The sequence below is a fragment of the Gossypium raimondii genome, chromosome 11, assembly GCF_025698545.1.
Source record: "Gossypium raimondii isolate GPD5lz chromosome 11, ASM2569854v1, whole genome shotgun sequence".
In the NCBI taxonomy this organism is placed as follows: Eukaryota; Viridiplantae; Streptophyta; class Magnoliopsida; order Malvales; family Malvaceae; genus Gossypium; species Gossypium raimondii.
The window spans coordinates 46625694-46645486 of NC_068575.1; the positions used below are offsets into that span (position 1 = coordinate 46625694).

Below are 19793 nucleotides of genomic sequence, written 5' to 3' on the forward strand. Positions count from 1 at the left end.
CGTATCTGAATCCATGAATTCCTTGAAATCTACGGATTCTTAGGAATTTAATCTTCCAAATTAGTACAAAAAAATTAGAGAATATTTACTCTCTTTCCTAACGATGGTTTATTAGAAAAGATATCTTGTGTGTAATTTGGGGACCATAACCCTAATATTTATAACCTTGGCATATTAGTTCTAATTCCTAATTAGCCCATTATTAATTAGAATTTGATTAGAACTCAATTACTAGAGCATCTACACATATTTGATCCATACAACCAAACTAGATAACTTTTAATTTGGGCTAACATATCATGATAGTAAATAATAACATGTAATTATGCTTATTATATATGTGATTTCCATATTTTCTAACATAAATAAATTATAGACCATTTTCTTACTACAATTTTTTAAAACAAGGCCCTATTAATCTCCCTTGAATTCTCGATTGGATATAATTACATACATCAAAATCAAAAAATAATGTATTAATTCAACTTAAATCAATCAAGATGATATTAGAAGTTAGCTTGCGGTTAGACTAGTAATCACTAATTTGACAAATAATTAAGAGGGATTGCAATGCTGAAGTAATTATGGAATAAAACCCTATTAATGTGAATGCTAAAATCAAAACGTGAAATCAACTCAATCTTATTTTTCTTCCTTTTTCATCAATCTGTTTGAGAATTTTGTGCCTTTGAAATTAGGAATTTAAATATTAGGTTCTGTTTGATTGCCAGTAAAATATTTTCCGTAAAATGATTTCGGAAAATGTTTTACTTTTCGTAAAATGATTTCTTGGAAAATATTTTCGGTGTTTGATTGAATCATGTAAAATATTTTAATTTGTTTGGCGATTTTTCGAAATATTTTTGAAAAAATTGTTTTACATATATTGATATATATTAATAAATTTTTATATTTTAAATTATTTTTACATATATTGCAATGATTTATTTATAATAATACTCAATTATTAAGCCACAGTATTAATCGTTATAAATTGAAAAAAAATTAATATCAAATAAATTATTTGTAATTGTGTTAAAAACAAATATTAAATAATTAAAAAAACAAATTACTGGAAAATCGATAAATAGAAGTAATTTTCTACCGGAAATGAAGGAAAGAATGAAGGAGACGATAGAGAGGAGAGCACGGAAAATGTCTTACGGAAATTGAAAGGGTAAGACATTTTCCCTAAAATGTAACCCATTTTCTCTTGTTTTGGAGTTCATTTTCCAAATGGAAAATATTTTCCGCCAATCAAACGCTGAAAAAGTTGGAAATGATTTTCCGGAAAATTAATTCCTTCAATCAAACAGACCCTTAGTGTTGATTGATGAATTGGTCAATTCAAATTTGTGAAATTCTTGAGATAAAAAAACAAAAGAAAAAGATGATCCTAAAAGTGATGAATAAAATATAAAATATCTAAAGAATAAAATCAAATAAAAAAGTGAAGGGAAAAAAATATTAGAGAAAAACATTAGTGACACGTAGAGTCATATGTAATTTGGCGGTTGAAACATGAAGCTGAGACTCTAACCAACCACAGCCTCTCATTCCCACACCAAAAGATAATAACACTCAAATTCCAAACCAAAACAAGAAGAAAACCAAAGTAATTTCACAGGAAACTCAGAGAAATTTACAAAACAATGAAAGCAATATCACCACCATCAACGGCGGCTATAATCATCCATTCCCATCATCACTACCTAAATCACCGCCGTTGGTTTTTATCTCTGCCGCCTCCATCAAACCGCCAGTTCCACCCCGCCGCATCAATCACCCGACCCCATAGTCTTAAACTTACTTTCATAACAAAAGCGGCCGATTCAACTTCTCAGCCTACTTCAGCAAAAACCATTGTCACTGATGATGGATTCTCATTGTCCAAGGTAATCAATCTTTTTTTTTTTTATTTCCTTTCTAAAGGAGTTTTTTTCTTTTTCTTTTTCTTTTTATGATTTTGAACGAGTTAGTTATTCAGTTGAAGTTTAAGTTTGGTATTATATACAAATTGTTAGGCCTACCTTGAAGGCATCTTGATATTGCGTAGTCACCCTATTTCCAGAAATTCATAACCTTGATTCTGATTTAAAGTTAAAACTAGTTAGAGCAATAGTTTGATAATGCTTATAATTGCTAGTGTATGTGTGTGTGTGTGTGTGTATGTATGTATGTACGTATGTATTTATGTATGTCTCTTGTCTTCTTATACTCGGATGAATATAATTATTGATAATTGTTTATTTGCAGCTTTCATTTGGTGTTGTTGGACTCGGTGTTGGAATTTCGCTCCTCTCGTGAGTACTTTACCAGTTGGTGTTTCCCTCTTTCTCTTTAGCGTATTTGGTTTATACTTGGTTACATTCTGAACATACAGGTATGGTTTTGGGGCATACTTCAACATTCTTCCGGGATCCGAATGGTCCGCGATAATGCTGACTTACGGCTTCCCTCTTGCAATAATCGGAATGGCCCTCAAGGTAAATGTTTTCTTCCTTGGAGTAGGATTGAAATGGATATTTGAAAACATTATGTTTCATATTTCCTCATCAAATAGTGGATTCAGAGATCTGAAATTAGGACTTCCACGACATAGTTGCTTGATGCATGATGGTCCAACTTTGTCTGGGCTTATGTTGGGAAAGCCTGACTATACATTTTCATCATGATCTTATTCGGTTGTCGGTTGTATTACAGTACGCAGAACTGAAACCGGTGCCATGCTTGACTTATTCGGATGCTCAAATGTTGAGGGAAACCGCTGCCACTCCTATCCTTAAGCAGGTACTTTCGAAATCAGATTCTTCATCCAAACTCATTTCCAACACTCACACCGAAGTTGGAGTAACTTAGCTTCTCTGCACAATGGCTAAATTGGGTTGCATTAGTGTCTTCAATTTCCAACTTGAATTTGTCAACCTATCCACCATCATGGGACTACATCTGTGCTTATTCTTTTCAATTCTGTGGATCACATCAAAAAATGACTTTTGTTTAGCTTTCATTAGGTAAGGAATGATGTTACTAGATATCGCTACGGGGATGAACAGCATTTGGATGAGGCATTGAAACGGATTTTCCAGTTTGGTCTGGTATGTCTTATGTTACTCTGAATCTTTACTTTTGTTTAAGTATACATTCATATTCGAAAATTGAATATGGGGATATAATCTCTAAAGATCCTCCGAACACATGAAACAACTTTAAAATATCTGGCCATACCAGTGTTGAACACATGCACTATTTGACACTCGCATTTGAATCCGAGTAACATGTAATATGTTTTTTAATCTGTAAACGCTATCACAAAAATTATTGAACAATAACCAACCCGTACATATAACGAGGGAAATCGAACCTGATTCATTGCCAATTTGCTATGTGTTGTAAAATTTCCTATATCCAAATTTAAGTTATTTGATGTCAGCTCTTTTTCTATATCAACTTTCAGGGAGGAGGAATTCCTCGGAGAAATGCACCTATTCTTCAAATGATCCGAGAAGAAGTAAGTTTTTTGAACTTTGGTTTAATCTGTAGCATGAAAATATTTTTTATTGCTGATCATAAATGGAAAATATCATTGGTGTTTGTCATTCGCAATTTTGATGAACACGACTTAAGAGTACATTAATAAGCAAATGCGTCCAATATGGGAACTTGTTTTGTCCCTATGGCATATACAATAAACATATGTGATTTCTGAAGAATATTTCGGCACTATGTTGCCACAACTCTTCCTTTCCTTTTCTTGAAGTATTCTTGTCCAACACATTTGCGTAATCGTTTGGGATATGACTCTCCAAGAATCATCCAAATACATGAAAAATATTTAAGATGCACAACTAAAAATTCGAGTAAAATAATTTGTGTCTTTCCAATTCCAAAGTGATGTTTGATGCTTTACTTGTAATTTTTTTACCATGTCTTAGGTGACAGAAGATGGTAAATATTGTTTAGTCCTGGTGTTTGAGGCTAAAGCTTTGGAGTTGTCGGATTTCGAAAAGAGACAGGTAAACTAATATGCTCCACTGTTTTGATTTCTTATTTTACTTGATGTTTCCATGTTTAACACTCATGTGCCAAACATATTTGAACATAGGCATAGATGTATAACCCTCCAAAAACGTGAAAAAGCTTGAAATAATTAAAACATATTTGGGTTATTCATGCCATTTCCATAAGTATCCATGAATGAGGAATAGCTTATTCCGTTAGTGTAAAAAGCGATCCAAACGGATGAATGTGTTGGCCAATCAAATAAAGTAAAAATAAATTTATTTTTATATTAAATGTTTAGTAAATTCGTGTCAAGAATCTGGATTGAATCGGTCAAAACAGTTCTAGAAAACAAATTTCAAGTCACTGATTGACCTGACTCGTGAACATTAAGTTATTATGGTTTGTGAATTTCTTTAATTCCTTAATTTTAACTAAAATGATGGCTTCTTAGGCAAAATTTGCTTCATTCTTTGGACCAGGGATCTCTGCTGAAGTAGGTGCGTTTTCACTTTTCTACTCCATAGAAATTGCCTGTGTACATAAAAATAATTTTATGCTTACATAACTTTTTATATGATTTATATTTTATCAACCCGACCTTCATATTCATATTTATTCACTTAAATTATGTCAAATTTTGAATAATTTAAAATATTTTTCAGATACAAACCACTTTCAACCATTAAAAATACTAGAAATACAATAATTATGTAAAATTTGTTTAATATTGTTTTTATATGGCTCAGGAAGGAGAGAATAACCTATATGAAGTTAGACTTATTTCAAATTCCACCTACAATGCTTCATCAAGTACATCATGATTTCTTCTTGTGCTTGTGAAATTTTGTATTATATATATATGTGTATGTATATATTAATTTGCATACGCTTTATATTGACATTAAAGTTACAAGGAAAAGAAAAGAAAATTTAGAACAACTGAATTTTTTTTTGTTCATCAGCTAGAATTGATCTTTCATGCTAAAATGTATTTTGGTTAGGAAGAACTCTTCATTTTTCATTATTATGATGCATATTTAGCAATATTTGACTAATCGGTGTGATTAATAATCAGATTAGAAACTGACGGCATGTTATTTTAAAAACATATGATAACATACACTGAAAGTTGAGTATTGCTACTAAAATGGCGAACACAGACGGAGCACCATAAAAACAATGAACGTAGCAGCATAGCACGGAAGAAACCATAAAATTAAAAGTATCATCCTGGAGAGGGATTGGATTAGAATATTCGAGTATAAGGGTAATTCTGTTGCTGTTTCAACGCTTATTATTCAGTACCTCAAAAGTTTACCATTTCCTAGCACCACTTTTTGGTTTGACCTTCGCAGTTAATTTTTTATTTTGTATAATTGAATAGATTTTCATCTTTTTGTATTAATTAATTATATGAATTTCATACATCATGATTATTGATATCAGATTAAAAGAATGTAGAACAAGCACACCGTTTTTTCATTTTTCTTTGAAATTATGCAGTTTTGGTCTTTATATTCTTTATACTTTAATTTATATATTCTACATAAAAAAAATCGCCTTATCTTTCTTTTTTGAAATTGTACAATAGTAATAAATTTTCAATCCTTGTTAAAATTGTAATTTAATTTCTTTATTTTCATTTTCACCTAATTATATATAAAAAAATGGGATCGACACGTGCCAATCCTTTGCTTTTTATATTATAATAATAGTGAAATTTTAATTTTGGCCCTTTGTGATGCAATCATTCCTTATGTGACTCATGTCACAACCATTCAAAATCTTCCCTTTTTTTTGGAATTATAATAATGGCGAATTTTAAATTTTGGCCTTTATAGAACTTACGATATATTTTAATTTTGATAATTTAGTATCTCAATTTTATAATGTCATTAGGTAGTCTAAATAGTTTATCCTAATTAAAATATTGATTTTATTTTTTAAAAAATTAATATCGTTAAAATTTTATGCTAAACCGAGGTCCATTACAACTTTGTTACATAGCTACCAAGAGCTTCTTCTTTTTTTTAGTTATTTCAAAATATAGGACTAGTGAAATTAATAGAAGAGTTTGATGGTGTTAATAATTAAACTTAAATTTTAAATTTAAATAGTAAAGGGACTAAATTCTTAAAAAATAAAAGTATATAGATTAAATTTTAAACGTATGAAACGTACATAGACTTGAAGTATATTTTAACCTTCAAATTTTTACTCATTAATTTGATCCAAAAAATAATTAAACGAATGCGAACCATGAAAACCATACTTATATCATTATCATCATCATCATCAAATACATTTTTTGTGATTATAATGTAATAACTGTTATTAAAATAAGAGTTAATTCTACCAAACATTCATAAACTATGACTATTATTTTAATTTGGTCTCTAAACTTTAAAATATTATAATTATATTATTAAACTATCAATATTATATCAGTCAAGTCCTTTTGTTATTAAAACTATTAAATGACACTTCAAATTGTCGAAACCTTTTTGGAAATCGACTTTTATTTTTAAAAAAATGGAGTCGCCACCAATTTTTTATTAGATATGATCGGATCACCTCGTAATTTGATCATTTTAATAAAAGTTTAGATTTACTAAAACGATGATTTTTTGTCTACAAAACCTAGGAAATGGGTTCGGGTCGGTTAGGCACGAGAAATGATTAGCACCCTCGTAACGTCCAAAATTGGTACCTAATTGATTAATTGATGTCTCAGTGTCAAGAATTGAAAATTTGGAGAGAATTTAAAACATGATCCCTCTTTGCATAATGTTATTTTTAATTAAAATCACTTAAATGACATATGTAAAAAGGCCTTCTTATCTTGAGGTAAACAAAAAGGTCACATCCCGTAAGTTAGGACACAACATCTCAAATCCTTAAAAATAAGCTTGCTCATTATTTGATTATTAATTAAATCTTCATGTGTTTTAGTTTTAAAAGGAATGTTTGGTTATCTAGGTTCAAGGAGAAAGTCGAACCCCGTAAGTTAGGGCATGACTTCTCAAATCTCTAAATACGGAACATTACCTTGATTTTTGAAATCCCCTTTTTTATGCATCGAGTAAAACAAATGTAACATCTAAAGCAATGTGTATTTAACTTGTTTGGGCATAGTATAAAAATGCATAAGTATGTTTAAACACGATTCATGACATGATTATAGCAAAATAAAATAAAAGGATAGTGCGTAAAATGAAACAATGATATACTGAAATAAAAATAAAAATATCATACTAGTAAATAACGATGATATAATTATAATAAATAAAACACCAAATAATAACAATGGCAATAATCATATTATGATTGCTAATTCTAATACTAATTAAATAATAATAGGAGAAAAATAATGATAATAAATAATAATAAGAAGAATAAGAATAATACGAACAACAAGTGCACAAATAAAGGAAATATAAACATTATAATTTTTAAATATATAAAAAGGGGAAGAGATAATAAATAAATAAATAAAAAATATATAAAAAATCTATAAAGGGTCGAAATTAAATAAATAAGGATTAAGTCGTAATTTAAACGAAATTAAAGAGATAAATTGTAAATAAAAAAATAAAGCAGAATGAATGACCAAAATTAAATGCATGCACGAAAAAGAGCAAGGACTAACTGGGAAATTGTTCCTAGGCCCACTAAACGAGCCGTTTCAAGAGGGACCGAAACAGAAAAATACAAAATTAAATGGTAAAATTTTATAAAAAGAAAAAATAAATAGGACCGGATTGGAAATCGCCTAAAAATCGGAAGAACTAGGGTTGCAATTAGACCCTAGTCACAAAAACACGCGGATCTTGAGGCGGGTCGGGTTGGTTAACAGGTCGCGTCACAAAACGACATTAAGCCGAAAACGACGTCGTGCAAAGGACCTATAAATACCAAAAAAAAAATCAAAAAAATCACTTCAGACCCCATTTCTAAAAAAAAAAAAATTGAAAACCCATCCCTTTTTTTCTCTAAAATCATCCCAAATCCACCCATCGACGCTGTCGTGGGTCATCGGTCACCGGCGATGACGACTGTTGCCTCCGGCATCCGAAAAATTCCCTTTTTAACCCATTTTGGCCTCGATCTCGAAGGCAAAGTCTTCTATTCGCAAAAAATCCAAAAAAAAAAACTTTTGATTCTTTTATATAGCCGTCGTGCACGACCATTCCATCGAATCCAAACCAAACCCTAATGGGTTCTGGGTTTTTGGTGCCGGAGAAAACCTCCGACGATGGAGGGAGACGAAGCGTCCCAGGTAAAAACGATTACTATCTTTTTCTTTATTATTTTTTCGAAATAAAAAATAAAAAAGCCAAAAATCACCTTTGAAATTTATATTCTATCTTTTTTCAATTGCTTTGCGTGTGTAGATTACATTTCGAATCCGGATTTTATAGCTGATTACATTTTTTTTTTTGTTTCTGCCATCTACTGTTTGGCTACTATTTATTTGTTGTTCTTGTGTTGCTGCTTCTGTCCTTTTCCATTCTTTTTTTGCAGGTATTGGCGCGATTAACAAAGGGGAGAGAAGAGGCACCCTTTGTCATTTTGGTGCAACGGCGGTAGATGCGTCAGGCCTCGGGACAAGGAGCCTGGGCGGCGTGAGAGGAGCGGCGCCAAAAACCCTAGGGTTTCTGGCTATTCTGAAATTAGTTTAGTTTTTTGGGTTGTTGGGCCTCTTTGCATTTGGGCTTGTAACTTATTTGTTTGTAAATTTATTTTTATTTGTTTGTTAACTTGGGCCCGGGCAAAATTGGGCCATTACAGAAATCTTATTTAGCTAAATTTAAAATGAAAATTTTAAAGAAATAGAACATCAAAAAAAATAGTGAATGGTAAAGCTTTTGTGAAAACTTTGAATACCTCAAAACTAATATTTTAAACATCCATTTTGTTGATATTCATTTTTCTTAAAATTTTCATTTTAACTATGTCACATAAGATTTAACATATCATTTAATAGTTGAATTAAAAGTTTTAGTAACAAAATGACCTAATTTATATGACCTCAATAGTTTAGGGATTAATTAGAATTATTTGAAATTTAGAGACTAATGTAGAATAAAGGTTGTAGTCTGTGGATGCTTGATGCAATTAACTCTTACAATAAATATCAACCACATATAGAGATAATTAAATAAATGGTTAAACTACAATGTTAATTACCCAAGTATTAGTAATAGCAATTGTAACCCCTAACATTTATATATTATATCAATTTAGTCTTGACTCTAAAAAATTAACCTTCAACATCACATTGCATAATTTGCTTTTTTTTTTTTGTAGTTTTGCTTCTCTTTACCACATTGAGAGTTAATTTTAAAAGATTGAGAAAAATGAAAATGATTACCTTGGATTTTGGGTGTTTCCTTTTTTGGTATATTTTCAATCAAATTTAGTTGATAATTTTATTTTTTAAGCTTTTTAGGTGAAAAGGTCATGAAGAAAAGCAAAATTACAAAGAAAACCAAATTACACAATGTGCAAGGGTTAAAATTTTTAGAATCAAGATTAAATTGACACACTGTATAAATGTTGAGGGTTCAAGTTGTTATTATGCTAAATTTAAAAGTTGCCACATCATCTTTTTCGTTAGCCATTTAACGGCAGATGATAAAAAAAAGATAAAATCGAATAATTAGATGACTATTTTGTAATTTTTCATAATTAAATAACCAAAAAAATGAAATATACCAATACTATCAATGTAATTTACCCTAAAATGAATTAAAACAAATAAAATATATATAAAAAATGTATTGATGAAAGAAACGTTAGGCATTAATTGTACGGAAGAATATTTGCAAAATTCCAACTTGCAATGCCACTAACATGAGACACACATGCATTGCACGTGAACACACGGACAGAGTTGTCTGCCATTTTCACCCTATTCAAACAAGAAACAACGCATAACATCGTATGCCCCACCAAATAAATATTAACTATAGTAGTAATCCTCGTTTAATCAAAAAAATTTGAGTTAATTAATTTTATTTTATCATCTTAAATCGATTTAAATTTTTTTGAATTTAGTTAAGTGAAATGAAATTGAGCCTAGTTGAATCAAGTGAAATCATTTAAGTTAAATTAAAAATTAAAATGACAAATTAAAACTTGCTACAAGATAACTAATTTTTAAAAATATTTTCAAAACAAAATAATAAAAAGATAATTTACTTTAGTATTATTAATTAACTTATTTAGTTCACAAAATTATTATTTTAGAAAATTTTTAAAATTTAACTTTTCTTATATATTCTTTAGATTTTTTAATTTTTTAAAAATATAAATTTTGGAATTTTTAAAAATATTTTTAATTTTAAATTTTTTGAATTTTGAAAATTATTTTGATTATTTTGTAATTTTGTTGTAAGAGAAACCAATTTACTCGTTTTCAAAATTAATAGGGGCCAAAAGGGTATTTACGCCAATTTGTTGTTCAAATTATTTGAGTTATTTGAATTGTAAAATTCAACTTGACTCTAACTTGAAACTCGAATTACTTATTCGAAATTTAAGTTGACTTGAATAACTCGATTTGATTAACTCAAAATTCAATTTTTTTAAATCAAATTGAGTTTTGCTCACCCCTAAACTGTAGTATTTGTAACATGAAAATTAATGGGGTAAATTACATCTAAGGTCACTAACCTATTAATAAGTTAATGTTTTGGTCATTCAACTTCAAAAAAGTTATAAAATACTCACCAAACTATTTGTAAGTTTTCATTAGATCACTGGGCTATTAAAATAGTTGTTGTATGGCATTCTCTGTTCGCACTGCCTACACCAATTGAATGCTCTCCTCGTCGTTGTCTTATACAATTCAATTTTTTTCATGAAACATTTTTGAATGTTACAAATTTGGGAATCAAAATCCAAACAACTTTCTTCTTCGATCTTTGAAAATGGCCGTCAGATTGACTTGGATTTATGATATGTTCTTCTACTCATTGATGGATTTTGATCCATTGTACTAATCACTGAATTGTTACTTGGAACTCACTAGCCAAATTAAAAAAAAAACAATCTAGTGACTTAAATAAAAGCTTTTGAATAGTTCAGTGATCATTTTGTAACTTTTTGAAGTTAAATGACCAAAATGTAAACTTATTAATAGTTTAGTGACATTGAGTGTAGTTTACCCAAAACAATACCAACCTAATCATGTATATATATATATATATATATTAACATGTTAAAATTTACCTAACATAAAATAATTAACTTGTAAAAAGTTATAAATATAATTAAATATCCTAAAACATATGTCGATTCAATCTTAGCTCGATTGAGATCAACATTGTTGTTAGTGTAGGAGGTCATGGGTTCAAGTGCATTGCAGCACATTATCCTCCTTATTTAAGGGTTGGGGAAAGGCTATGGATAGTTTTAGGTATTTTATTAAAAAAAAAGATACGATAAGAACCTATAATGAGATTATTGTTAAAAAACAACAACAACAACAAAAACTTTAACTTAGAGATGGTGTGCTCCACATGTTTTACATCTACTCACTTTGAATGATTTTTTTTTCAGAAAAATGAATATTTACGTAGTGAAATAACTGTGGTAAATGTTTATTTCGTTTCATTCCATTCAACATTTAAAATTATTATTTTATCTCTTATAAATTTTTAAATATCTTTAATATAATAATAAAAATTGTTACCACAAGCTAATTAAACATCGATTCAATTGGGAAAAAGAAAAACCAAATCTATTTTGAAAAAAAAAGTAATACATTAATAGTGACTGAAGTAATTTAATATACTTCCTTTAAAACAATACTCCCATAGTTTAACTTTTTTTATTTAAAAATTTAACATTTTAGAATATAAAAAATAATAAAAATACTTAAAGAAAGCATATTGTAAAACTTTTTTACTCCAGGGACAATTATAGTGATGAGATATAGAACATTTTATTGTTACCCATAGAGGGGGTAAGGTAAATATCATAAATATGTTAATATGAAATTAAAGATTTATATGTAACGAAATTATGTTGGTGAATAAATTATAAATCATTATTTAATAATATTAAATTAAAATTTTATTAAATAGGGTGGAACAAAATGGAGTAGTGTCGGATATCCATGGATGTGTGTTTTCAACACCCATACAAACATGAGGCGAAGATGGGTGAAGCAAGCACTACCCTGTCCCTATTATTATCTCTACTTTAACTTAATCAAACATAACATAAAGACATGAATTATCAAATTTAACTATAATAAAATCTATAATCTTGTTTAAAAATTGGGTTATCTATTACACAAGTAGAGTTTTAATAAAATTTTCGTGATTTTTAACTGATTCAATTAGACCTAAATGCATATTTTATAGTTTTTATATAAATATTACTATAAAATTAATTTTAAATCTACTTATTCTAACCCTCTCTGAATAAAAATACAAGACATAAAATTTCAGATTATAGCTCGAATGCTCTGACCCATAAACACATAATTATTATGGACATGTAGTAACACGATGTCCCTAAAAAAAATTAAAATACATGATACAAATATAATATTAGATATATAAGACGAGTAATTAGTATATCAAAATTTATAGCAGTTTAAACACCAACAACATGAATACATCCGACATGCCCAGTTTAATTTCCAGCCTTCCAACTTTGTTTTTGAGAGATGAAGAATCTCAAGAATTCCACCAACATTGTTCATATATACCATCTTTAGCAGCCTTTAGGAAGAGGAAAACAGATAATTTTTCTGGTAAATTTGTGTTTGTTTCTCTGCCTTTTTCTCACCCATGATAAGCAATTGGACTTCATTTCTTCATCTTTTTCTCTCATTTGAATCTTACCATCATCTTCTTTATCCATGGCTGCTTCTTCTTTCTTCTCTTTTGTTTCTTTCACTTCAACCTGCAAAACCCACTATATCAATGAATTTGTGCCTTCATCCATGCAGTTCGTTAGCCAACTTTGATAAAATAAACCTTTCCATTGTTTTCATTTCACCTATGTTATTCAGATTCAAGTTTAACTTTGATAAATAAACATTTCGATTGTTTTCACCTATATCATTAGATTTTGAATTTAAGTTTAATTGTTGGATGATAAATATGTGTTTAATATATATATATAATTTTGAGTATGTGGCAAATAAGAAAACTTCAAGTAAAATGAAAAGACTAAACAAAATAAGTTTTGAAAATTACCATTACCTTGCATTGACATATTGTGGAACTTCTTTGATCTTCTAAGGGATGCTGACTTAACTATGGTATTCAAACTCTAATGAGGGTGTCTGATCTTTGATTTTAATGCTTTTCATATATTTAAAGATTCTTGAAACATCAAATGCTAATATTTATATTTAAATATATGATTAATACTGGTTAAATGTAAGCAATATCTTAAAGTTTGAATTGTGAATGGAAAAAACAGTATTAAAGGAGTTTGCCTCCAAAGTCCAATCCCAATTAACTTCAGATTTATTATAAAAATATCCCATGAAACATGAGTATCCCTATCTTATACGGATTCTGGATAAGAGGGTATGTTGCAAATGCAACCTATTTCAAAGCCATAAACAATCAAAAGGATGAAATAACACAAAAACTGAAGAATTCTTTCAAAGATTTGGCATTTGAAGCAAGCATCTTTGGTTGATCCACATTAAAACAATGAGATGATTCAAGTAAAAATAAAAATAAAAAAGAGACAACTTTTTAAAAAATCCCAAAATGTTTTCCAATTCTTGTTTCTGGTGCTTGAAAAGCCTGCCCCTGGAAAAGAGTCAGAGACAGATCCAACAATGTGTGCTGGAAAGTTGGCTGCTTTTTTTTTTTTTTTTTGGGTAAGGAAACACTGTAGGACTACAAGATGTAAAATAACACCCAGAAAATAATTAAAATATATTTTTTATTCGTAAAATTTTCAAATTATTGAAAATATGACAGCATAAAATATACGATTTACTAAGTTTAACTTTTTTTATTATTATTGTATAAGCAAATTGGAGTCCATGTATTTATCATTCTTAGAGGGTCCCTATTGAGATATCAGTCTCCCATCTTGGGAGAATACATGCTATTCGATTTCGAATTATATTTAAACATTTTTCATGTTTTCTAAAAAAATATATATTTTCATGTTATAATAATATTTAAAACATTCCATATTTCACAAATTTTGATTTATTAACCATTTATATTTTTAAATAGTTAAAAATGTTAATATATTTAAAATATTTATTTAAGTTCAATTGTTGGTGCAGGAAAAGAGGCTAGTAGGGGCAAGTTTATGTGCCCATAAAAAGGCCACACACCTATTAAGAGGCTAGTGCCCCCGTTGTAAGGACATAGCTCAATTATATCTGCACAAAAAACAGGCTAGTTGGGCCATAACATCTGAACTCACAGCTCATGTTTTAATTTAGTATTTTAATTTTAAAAAAATCAAATTAAGCATCATAAATTACATCAAATCAAATTTTTAGATGTTTAAAAATTGATTTTTTATATAATATTTTAAATTATTTTTTTATTAAATCTGAATTAAAATATTTAATTTTACACTTAAAATAAAAATTAATCAAAAGTAAAATAAATTCAATTTGAATAATTAGGATATTTTAACATATGAAGAGAAACCAAATATAATAGCTGGTTTATTCAGTTTTGTTTTTTTGTTTTTCCTTAGCCCTCTGCTTATGTACCCACAGTAGGAAGGGGACCAAATAATGTTAAACAGTCCCGCACTTTGGAAGTGCACAGTGTAAGCATATATCTCTATCCTGCCAATCCTAGCTGTTTTATCTTGAAAACATAAGCCACCATAAGGTATGCAACACATGCAAAAGATGCAAAAGGACTAAACAAGCAGCTTTATCAACACAATTTGTCGACTGTGACTCCTTGGGGCCTCACACGACACAATAAAGGAAAGCAGTACCAACACTTATGTCCTCAGTTCATATAAGATTCATAAAGCTAAATGGCAGGCTTTCTATGGGATTTTATCAGCTCCTTTCTAGTCCTGTGGAAGTATTAAGAATATCTGCAAGCCTGTAACTGACTGCAAGCAAGCGCCGGGCGATATACATCATTGCCCGGCAGGTGCATTTAAAGTTCGATAGTTTTACCAACACTATGACGGGCTTTGACGGTAGTAAAATGAACATCAAGCCTTAATGATGCTTGAAAATATTCCCCAACATTGTCCATGATATAAGCAGAACATCCTAAAGTGAAAACTATTCTTTTTATGGTTGAGATGAGTTCCTTAGTAATTCCAATAAAAGTAGTATTTAGTTTAATTGATTCATGAAATCATCCATATCTCCGAACTGTGGTCATCTTTGTACCCAAAAGAAGAGTAAGTTTAACAGCAGCAGACATGAAAAAGCATACCTGTTCATCCGATTTTGATTTTGTGTTAGAGATTGGGGAATCTTCATTTTCAGTTCCCCATCGATGCGTTGCTCTCTCTAAGATTGAAGGGGTTGAAACAGGAGTAAGACTACCAGAACTGAGAGCAGGTGGAGTACTTTGAGTTCCCACATCTCTAGTCAAGCTCTCTGCTGTCGTTTCTGCAAACAGATGGTGAACTACAACTTAAAAACCAATTTTGAATCAAGCAATTTCACCAGTTCAGCTTAGGACCGAGCAAAAATAAAGAGAAAACCGAAATCAAAGGGAACCATAGTGTTCGCTTTAATTATAAAAATAAATGTTTTACATTTAAATTAATGAAAATAATTTAAAAGAACCTATAAAAATACTATTTTAAAATTTAAAAAATCAATGTACCGTACCGGTTCAAGTAAGTTCAGTTAACATTGATATTCAATTCGATTTTCTAAAAAACAGAATACTGCAAACTAACAGTAGAATCTTTTTAAAAAAAACTGGTAAGAACCAAATTATTTTGGTCAACCCCATGAAATGCTGGGAAAAGATGATGAGGAATTTCAGAAACCTGGAATTGGGAAGTGAGCAATGTCATCCTGAAGTGTGGTTGAAGAGTAAAAGAGTGGAGCAGAAATGGTGATTTTGTTTGGTAATTTGCGAAATGACCTTCCACTGAGTGTTTTTGCAGACAAACATTCCACTGGAAACTCTCCTGAAAGAGGATTGCAAATGTACTTCTCTGCTTCATTCCACTTGGAGTTTAAAGCAAATCCCTCAGGTGAGCATTCCAAACTATTATACACTGTCCTCGCCTGCAATGCTGCACAACAAAAATACAACTTGAAAGTTAAACCTAAATTATTCGGACTCGAGTGTTTAACTTTCTAAAGTTTTTCGATATAATTGGAAATACTGATATGTATTCCGGTATCTATATTCGAATAAATGTCAGACAACTATGAAGTTTTTGAATAACAATGATTTAGAAATCACCTTTAAGAGCTGTAGTGAATGAATATGTAGAAGGATCGATCCCATCTGCAAAAATGATGCGAAAGTTGTTAGATTAAACACTGAATTCAATAAAAGGATGCAGATGTTTCAGATAAAAAACTGAATCCAAAACCAAATTTTACAGGAAAGATGAACAAGAGAGATACCTTTCAAAGAACATCCCGGAGACGACGCAGTGCTGGAAATGGTAAAGTTGGATCGAAATGAGCTTGTATTTTCTCTGAAATTTCTGATATAAGAACCCGAATATCTTCTTGAAACAGTGTTTTCATGGCGGATTCGAGCTTTGAGACCCCACTCCCTCAAATTGAACTCTGGTTGTTCTTCATTTCGTCGCGAAGAAGACTGTTCAATGGCGGACGCCATGCGGGAGTGAAGCTATAATTTGAATTGTTGGAAGGTTTCAAAATGGTTTGTAAATTTGAAATTCGGCGTGAAAATTTAAAGCCAGGCCACCATGCATAGTAAATAAATAATCAGAAACCGACATTATCTGAATTTTTCGATTTTTTTTTTTGTGATTTTAATACTAAATTTCTTACCCGTAATAAATTCCAAGTAAAATTTTAAATTACTATAATATATTTTTTAATAATTAGACGAATTTGACTCCACATATCTTATTATAAAACCAAATACATATTCATAAAAACAATACTTGATAATGTTTTTCTTTTCCTTTTTCTGATTGGACAAGTTCAAGTTAAAAGGATTGAACAATGGTCACATTGGTTGGAAAAAACACAACACACTCCAAAAGAGACGCATAAGTGAAATGTGAAAGTATAAGGGATTGATTTTAATTAGTTTTGTTTTTACTATTAAACCTATGAATTTAATTATTGTACTAGTAAAATATAAAACAACATTAACATTTATCGCTTAAATTTTATATGAAAGTTATTATTTTTAATTTTTTATTCAACTTTAATCAAATGGTTTTATTTGCATTATTAGACAGTAAATGAAAAATTTTAAACAGTTATTGGAATTAATTTCGTAAATATGTATGGTAGTTTTGTGTATATCTATTTTCTTTTAATTAGGAGATTAGATGCTAAAGTTTAGGAGATAATATTTTGGTTTCTATCTTTGTATTTTACCGTGTATATATGTTCTTGATTTTGGGAGGAATAAAACACAGAGAAAATTCCCACAATTCTTGTTATTTTTTCATGGTATCATGAGCAAGTTTTGAACGTGTAAAGTTTTGCTAATGGCTGGTGGGAAAGGTGATTCCGGTCACAAATTCGGCGAAGGGGTGGTTGTGCGAAAAACGATTTCTCCGTACGATATAACCTCGCTTGATAATCCTGGACTTGCAATCACTCAAGTACAATTGAAAGGGGAAAACTATGAAGAATGGGCTCGTTCTTTCCGAACGGCGTTGCGTGCTAGGAAGAAGTTCGGATTTATTGACGGATCGATTAAAAAACCAGATGATACATCAGACGATATTGAAGATTGGTGGACCATTAACTCGTTGCTAGTTTCGTGGATTCGGAATACCATTGAACCAACTCTTCGATCCACCATATCTCATGTCGAGGTGGTTAAGGATTTGTGGGATGATATTCGAGAGAGATTTTCAATGGCCAATGGTCCAAGAATCCAACAACTCAGATTTGATCTTGTATAATGCAAGCAAAAAGGATTGACTATTGTCAATTATTTTGGAAAATTGAAACTGATATGGGATGAATTGGCGATTTTTGATCAATTGCCGACTTGTAAATGCGAGAATTGTACTTGTCAACTATCAGCCGAGTTGGAAAAGTAACGAGAAGAGGAAAAAGTTCACCACTTCCTGATGGGATTGGATGGGACATATAGCACGATTAGATCCAACATCTTGGCTAACGATCTGTTGCCATCCTTGAGCAAGGCTTATTCGATGGTTATTCAGGAAGAACGAGTGAAGACCATATCTCGTGAGATGGAAGATCACTCTGATGTGATGGTTATGGCGGTGCAAAGTCGAGGCCGTGGAGAAAGTAAGGAGAAAGGGGGGGTTTGTTCCCATTGCAAACAACCCAGACATGATATTGATAATTGTTTTGCTATTATTGGTTATCCTGAATGGTGGGGAGATCGACCCCGAGGAACTATGAAGGGTGGAAGCCGTGGCAAGAATTTAGGCCAACGTCAATCAAACGGTCGAGGACGAGGGGGCAGCGAGCTAATGCTGTCCGGACCCACACAGGGGGAGTATCGTCTTCAAATTCTAGCACTGATGATACTGAAACAAACACTTTGCCTGGGCTTAGCAATGAACAATGGCAAGTTTTGCTCCAAACCTTAAAGGGTATAAGATCAACTACGACTGAGAAGATGACGGGTAAGAAATTGTCTTGGATTATTGACACAGGAGCGTCAAATCATATGACGGGTAATCTAAAATTTTTACATAATATTCATAAAATTCTTAATTGTCCCGTTGGGTTACCGGATGGGAGTGAACCTGTGGCTACTTTGGAAGGATCTGTTGCTCTTGGAGGAGATTTATTGTTACGAAATGTTCTATTTGTGCCGAATTTGACATACAATCTTATCTCTGTGTCACAACTTATGGAAAATGATTCTTGCTTTATCCAGTTCACTGAAAAATTATGTGTTATACAGGACCGTACCTTGGGGATGCTGATTGGAGCGGGTGAACAAAGGGATGAACTCTACTACTTTCGGGAAATTTCAAGGATCAAGGCAATGAGGGTGACTGCTGGTAACTCGTTAGAAATGTGGCACAAGCGGTTAGGTCATCCATCAATACAGATGACGAAACTTGTTTCTAAGGTAGATAGAGATAGTAGGGATGAGATTTTGAATAAATGTTGTGATGTGTGCCTTCGAGCAAAACAAACTAGAGAAGTTTTTTCTTTAAGTGAACATTGTGCAGTTGATATTTTTGAATTAATACATTGTGATTTATGGGGTCCTTATAACACTTTGTCTACTTGTGGAGCATCATATTTTCTGACAATAGTTGATGATTTTTCAAGGAGTGTGTGGATTTTTTTGATTAACAATAAATCTGAAGTACCTTCAATGTTTAAAAATTTCTTCACTATGATCAAACGACAATTTGATAAACAAGTAAAGATGGTACGTAGTGACAACAGGAAAGAATTTACTTGCATGAAGAATTATTTTGTGGAACATGGTATTATTTTCCAATCTTCATGTACCGGCACTCCACAACAAAATGGGAGAGTCGAAAGAAAGCATAGGCACATCTTAAATGTTGCGCGTGCTCTTAGATTTCAAGGATCGCTTCCTATCAAGTTCTGGGGTGAGTGCATTTTGACTGCAGGTTACCTAATTAATCGAACTCCCTATTTGGGTTTAAATGGAAAGACGCCA

General features: G+C 30.8%; 2 protein-coding genes across 3 annotated transcripts; one reads left to right on the forward strand and one right to left on the reverse strand.

Moving 5' to 3' along the window:
- The first annotated feature begins 1527 nt into the window (after nucleotides 1-1527).
- LOC105803570 (uncharacterized) lies at nucleotides 1528-5487 on the forward strand. 2 transcript variants are annotated; one of them, XM_052624604.1, is made up of 9 exons: nucleotides 1528-1895; nucleotides 2257-2303; nucleotides 2384-2486; nucleotides 2704-2790; nucleotides 3015-3098; nucleotides 3458-3511; nucleotides 3936-4016; nucleotides 4457-4502; nucleotides 5081-5487. In XM_052624604.1, the coding sequence occupies exons 1-9, from the start codon at nucleotides 1653-1655 to the stop codon at nucleotides 5083-5085; spliced, it is 750 nt and encodes a 249-aa protein (XP_052480564.1). In that variant the 5' UTR covers nucleotides 1528-1652; the 3' UTR covers nucleotides 5086-5487. The 2 variants fall into 2 exon arrangements, with proteins under 2 accessions (XP_052480564.1, XP_052480563.1); XM_052624603.1 differs by having other exon boundaries at nucleotides 5166-5487.
- A 6954-nt stretch (nucleotides 5488-12441) lies between these two features.
- Nucleotides 12442-16887, reverse strand: LOC105803569 (uncharacterized). Its single transcript, XM_012635815.2, has 5 exons — nucleotides 16580-16887; nucleotides 16413-16457; nucleotides 15988-16239; nucleotides 15420-15598; nucleotides 12442-12927 (listed from the first exon to the last, which is right to left on the reverse strand). The coding sequence occupies exons 1-5, from the start codon at nucleotides 16797-16799 to the stop codon at nucleotides 12736-12738; spliced, it is 888 nt and encodes a 295-aa protein (XP_012491269.1). The 5' UTR covers nucleotides 16800-16887; the 3' UTR covers nucleotides 12442-12735.
- Nucleotides 16888-19793: the final 2906 nt, after the last annotated feature.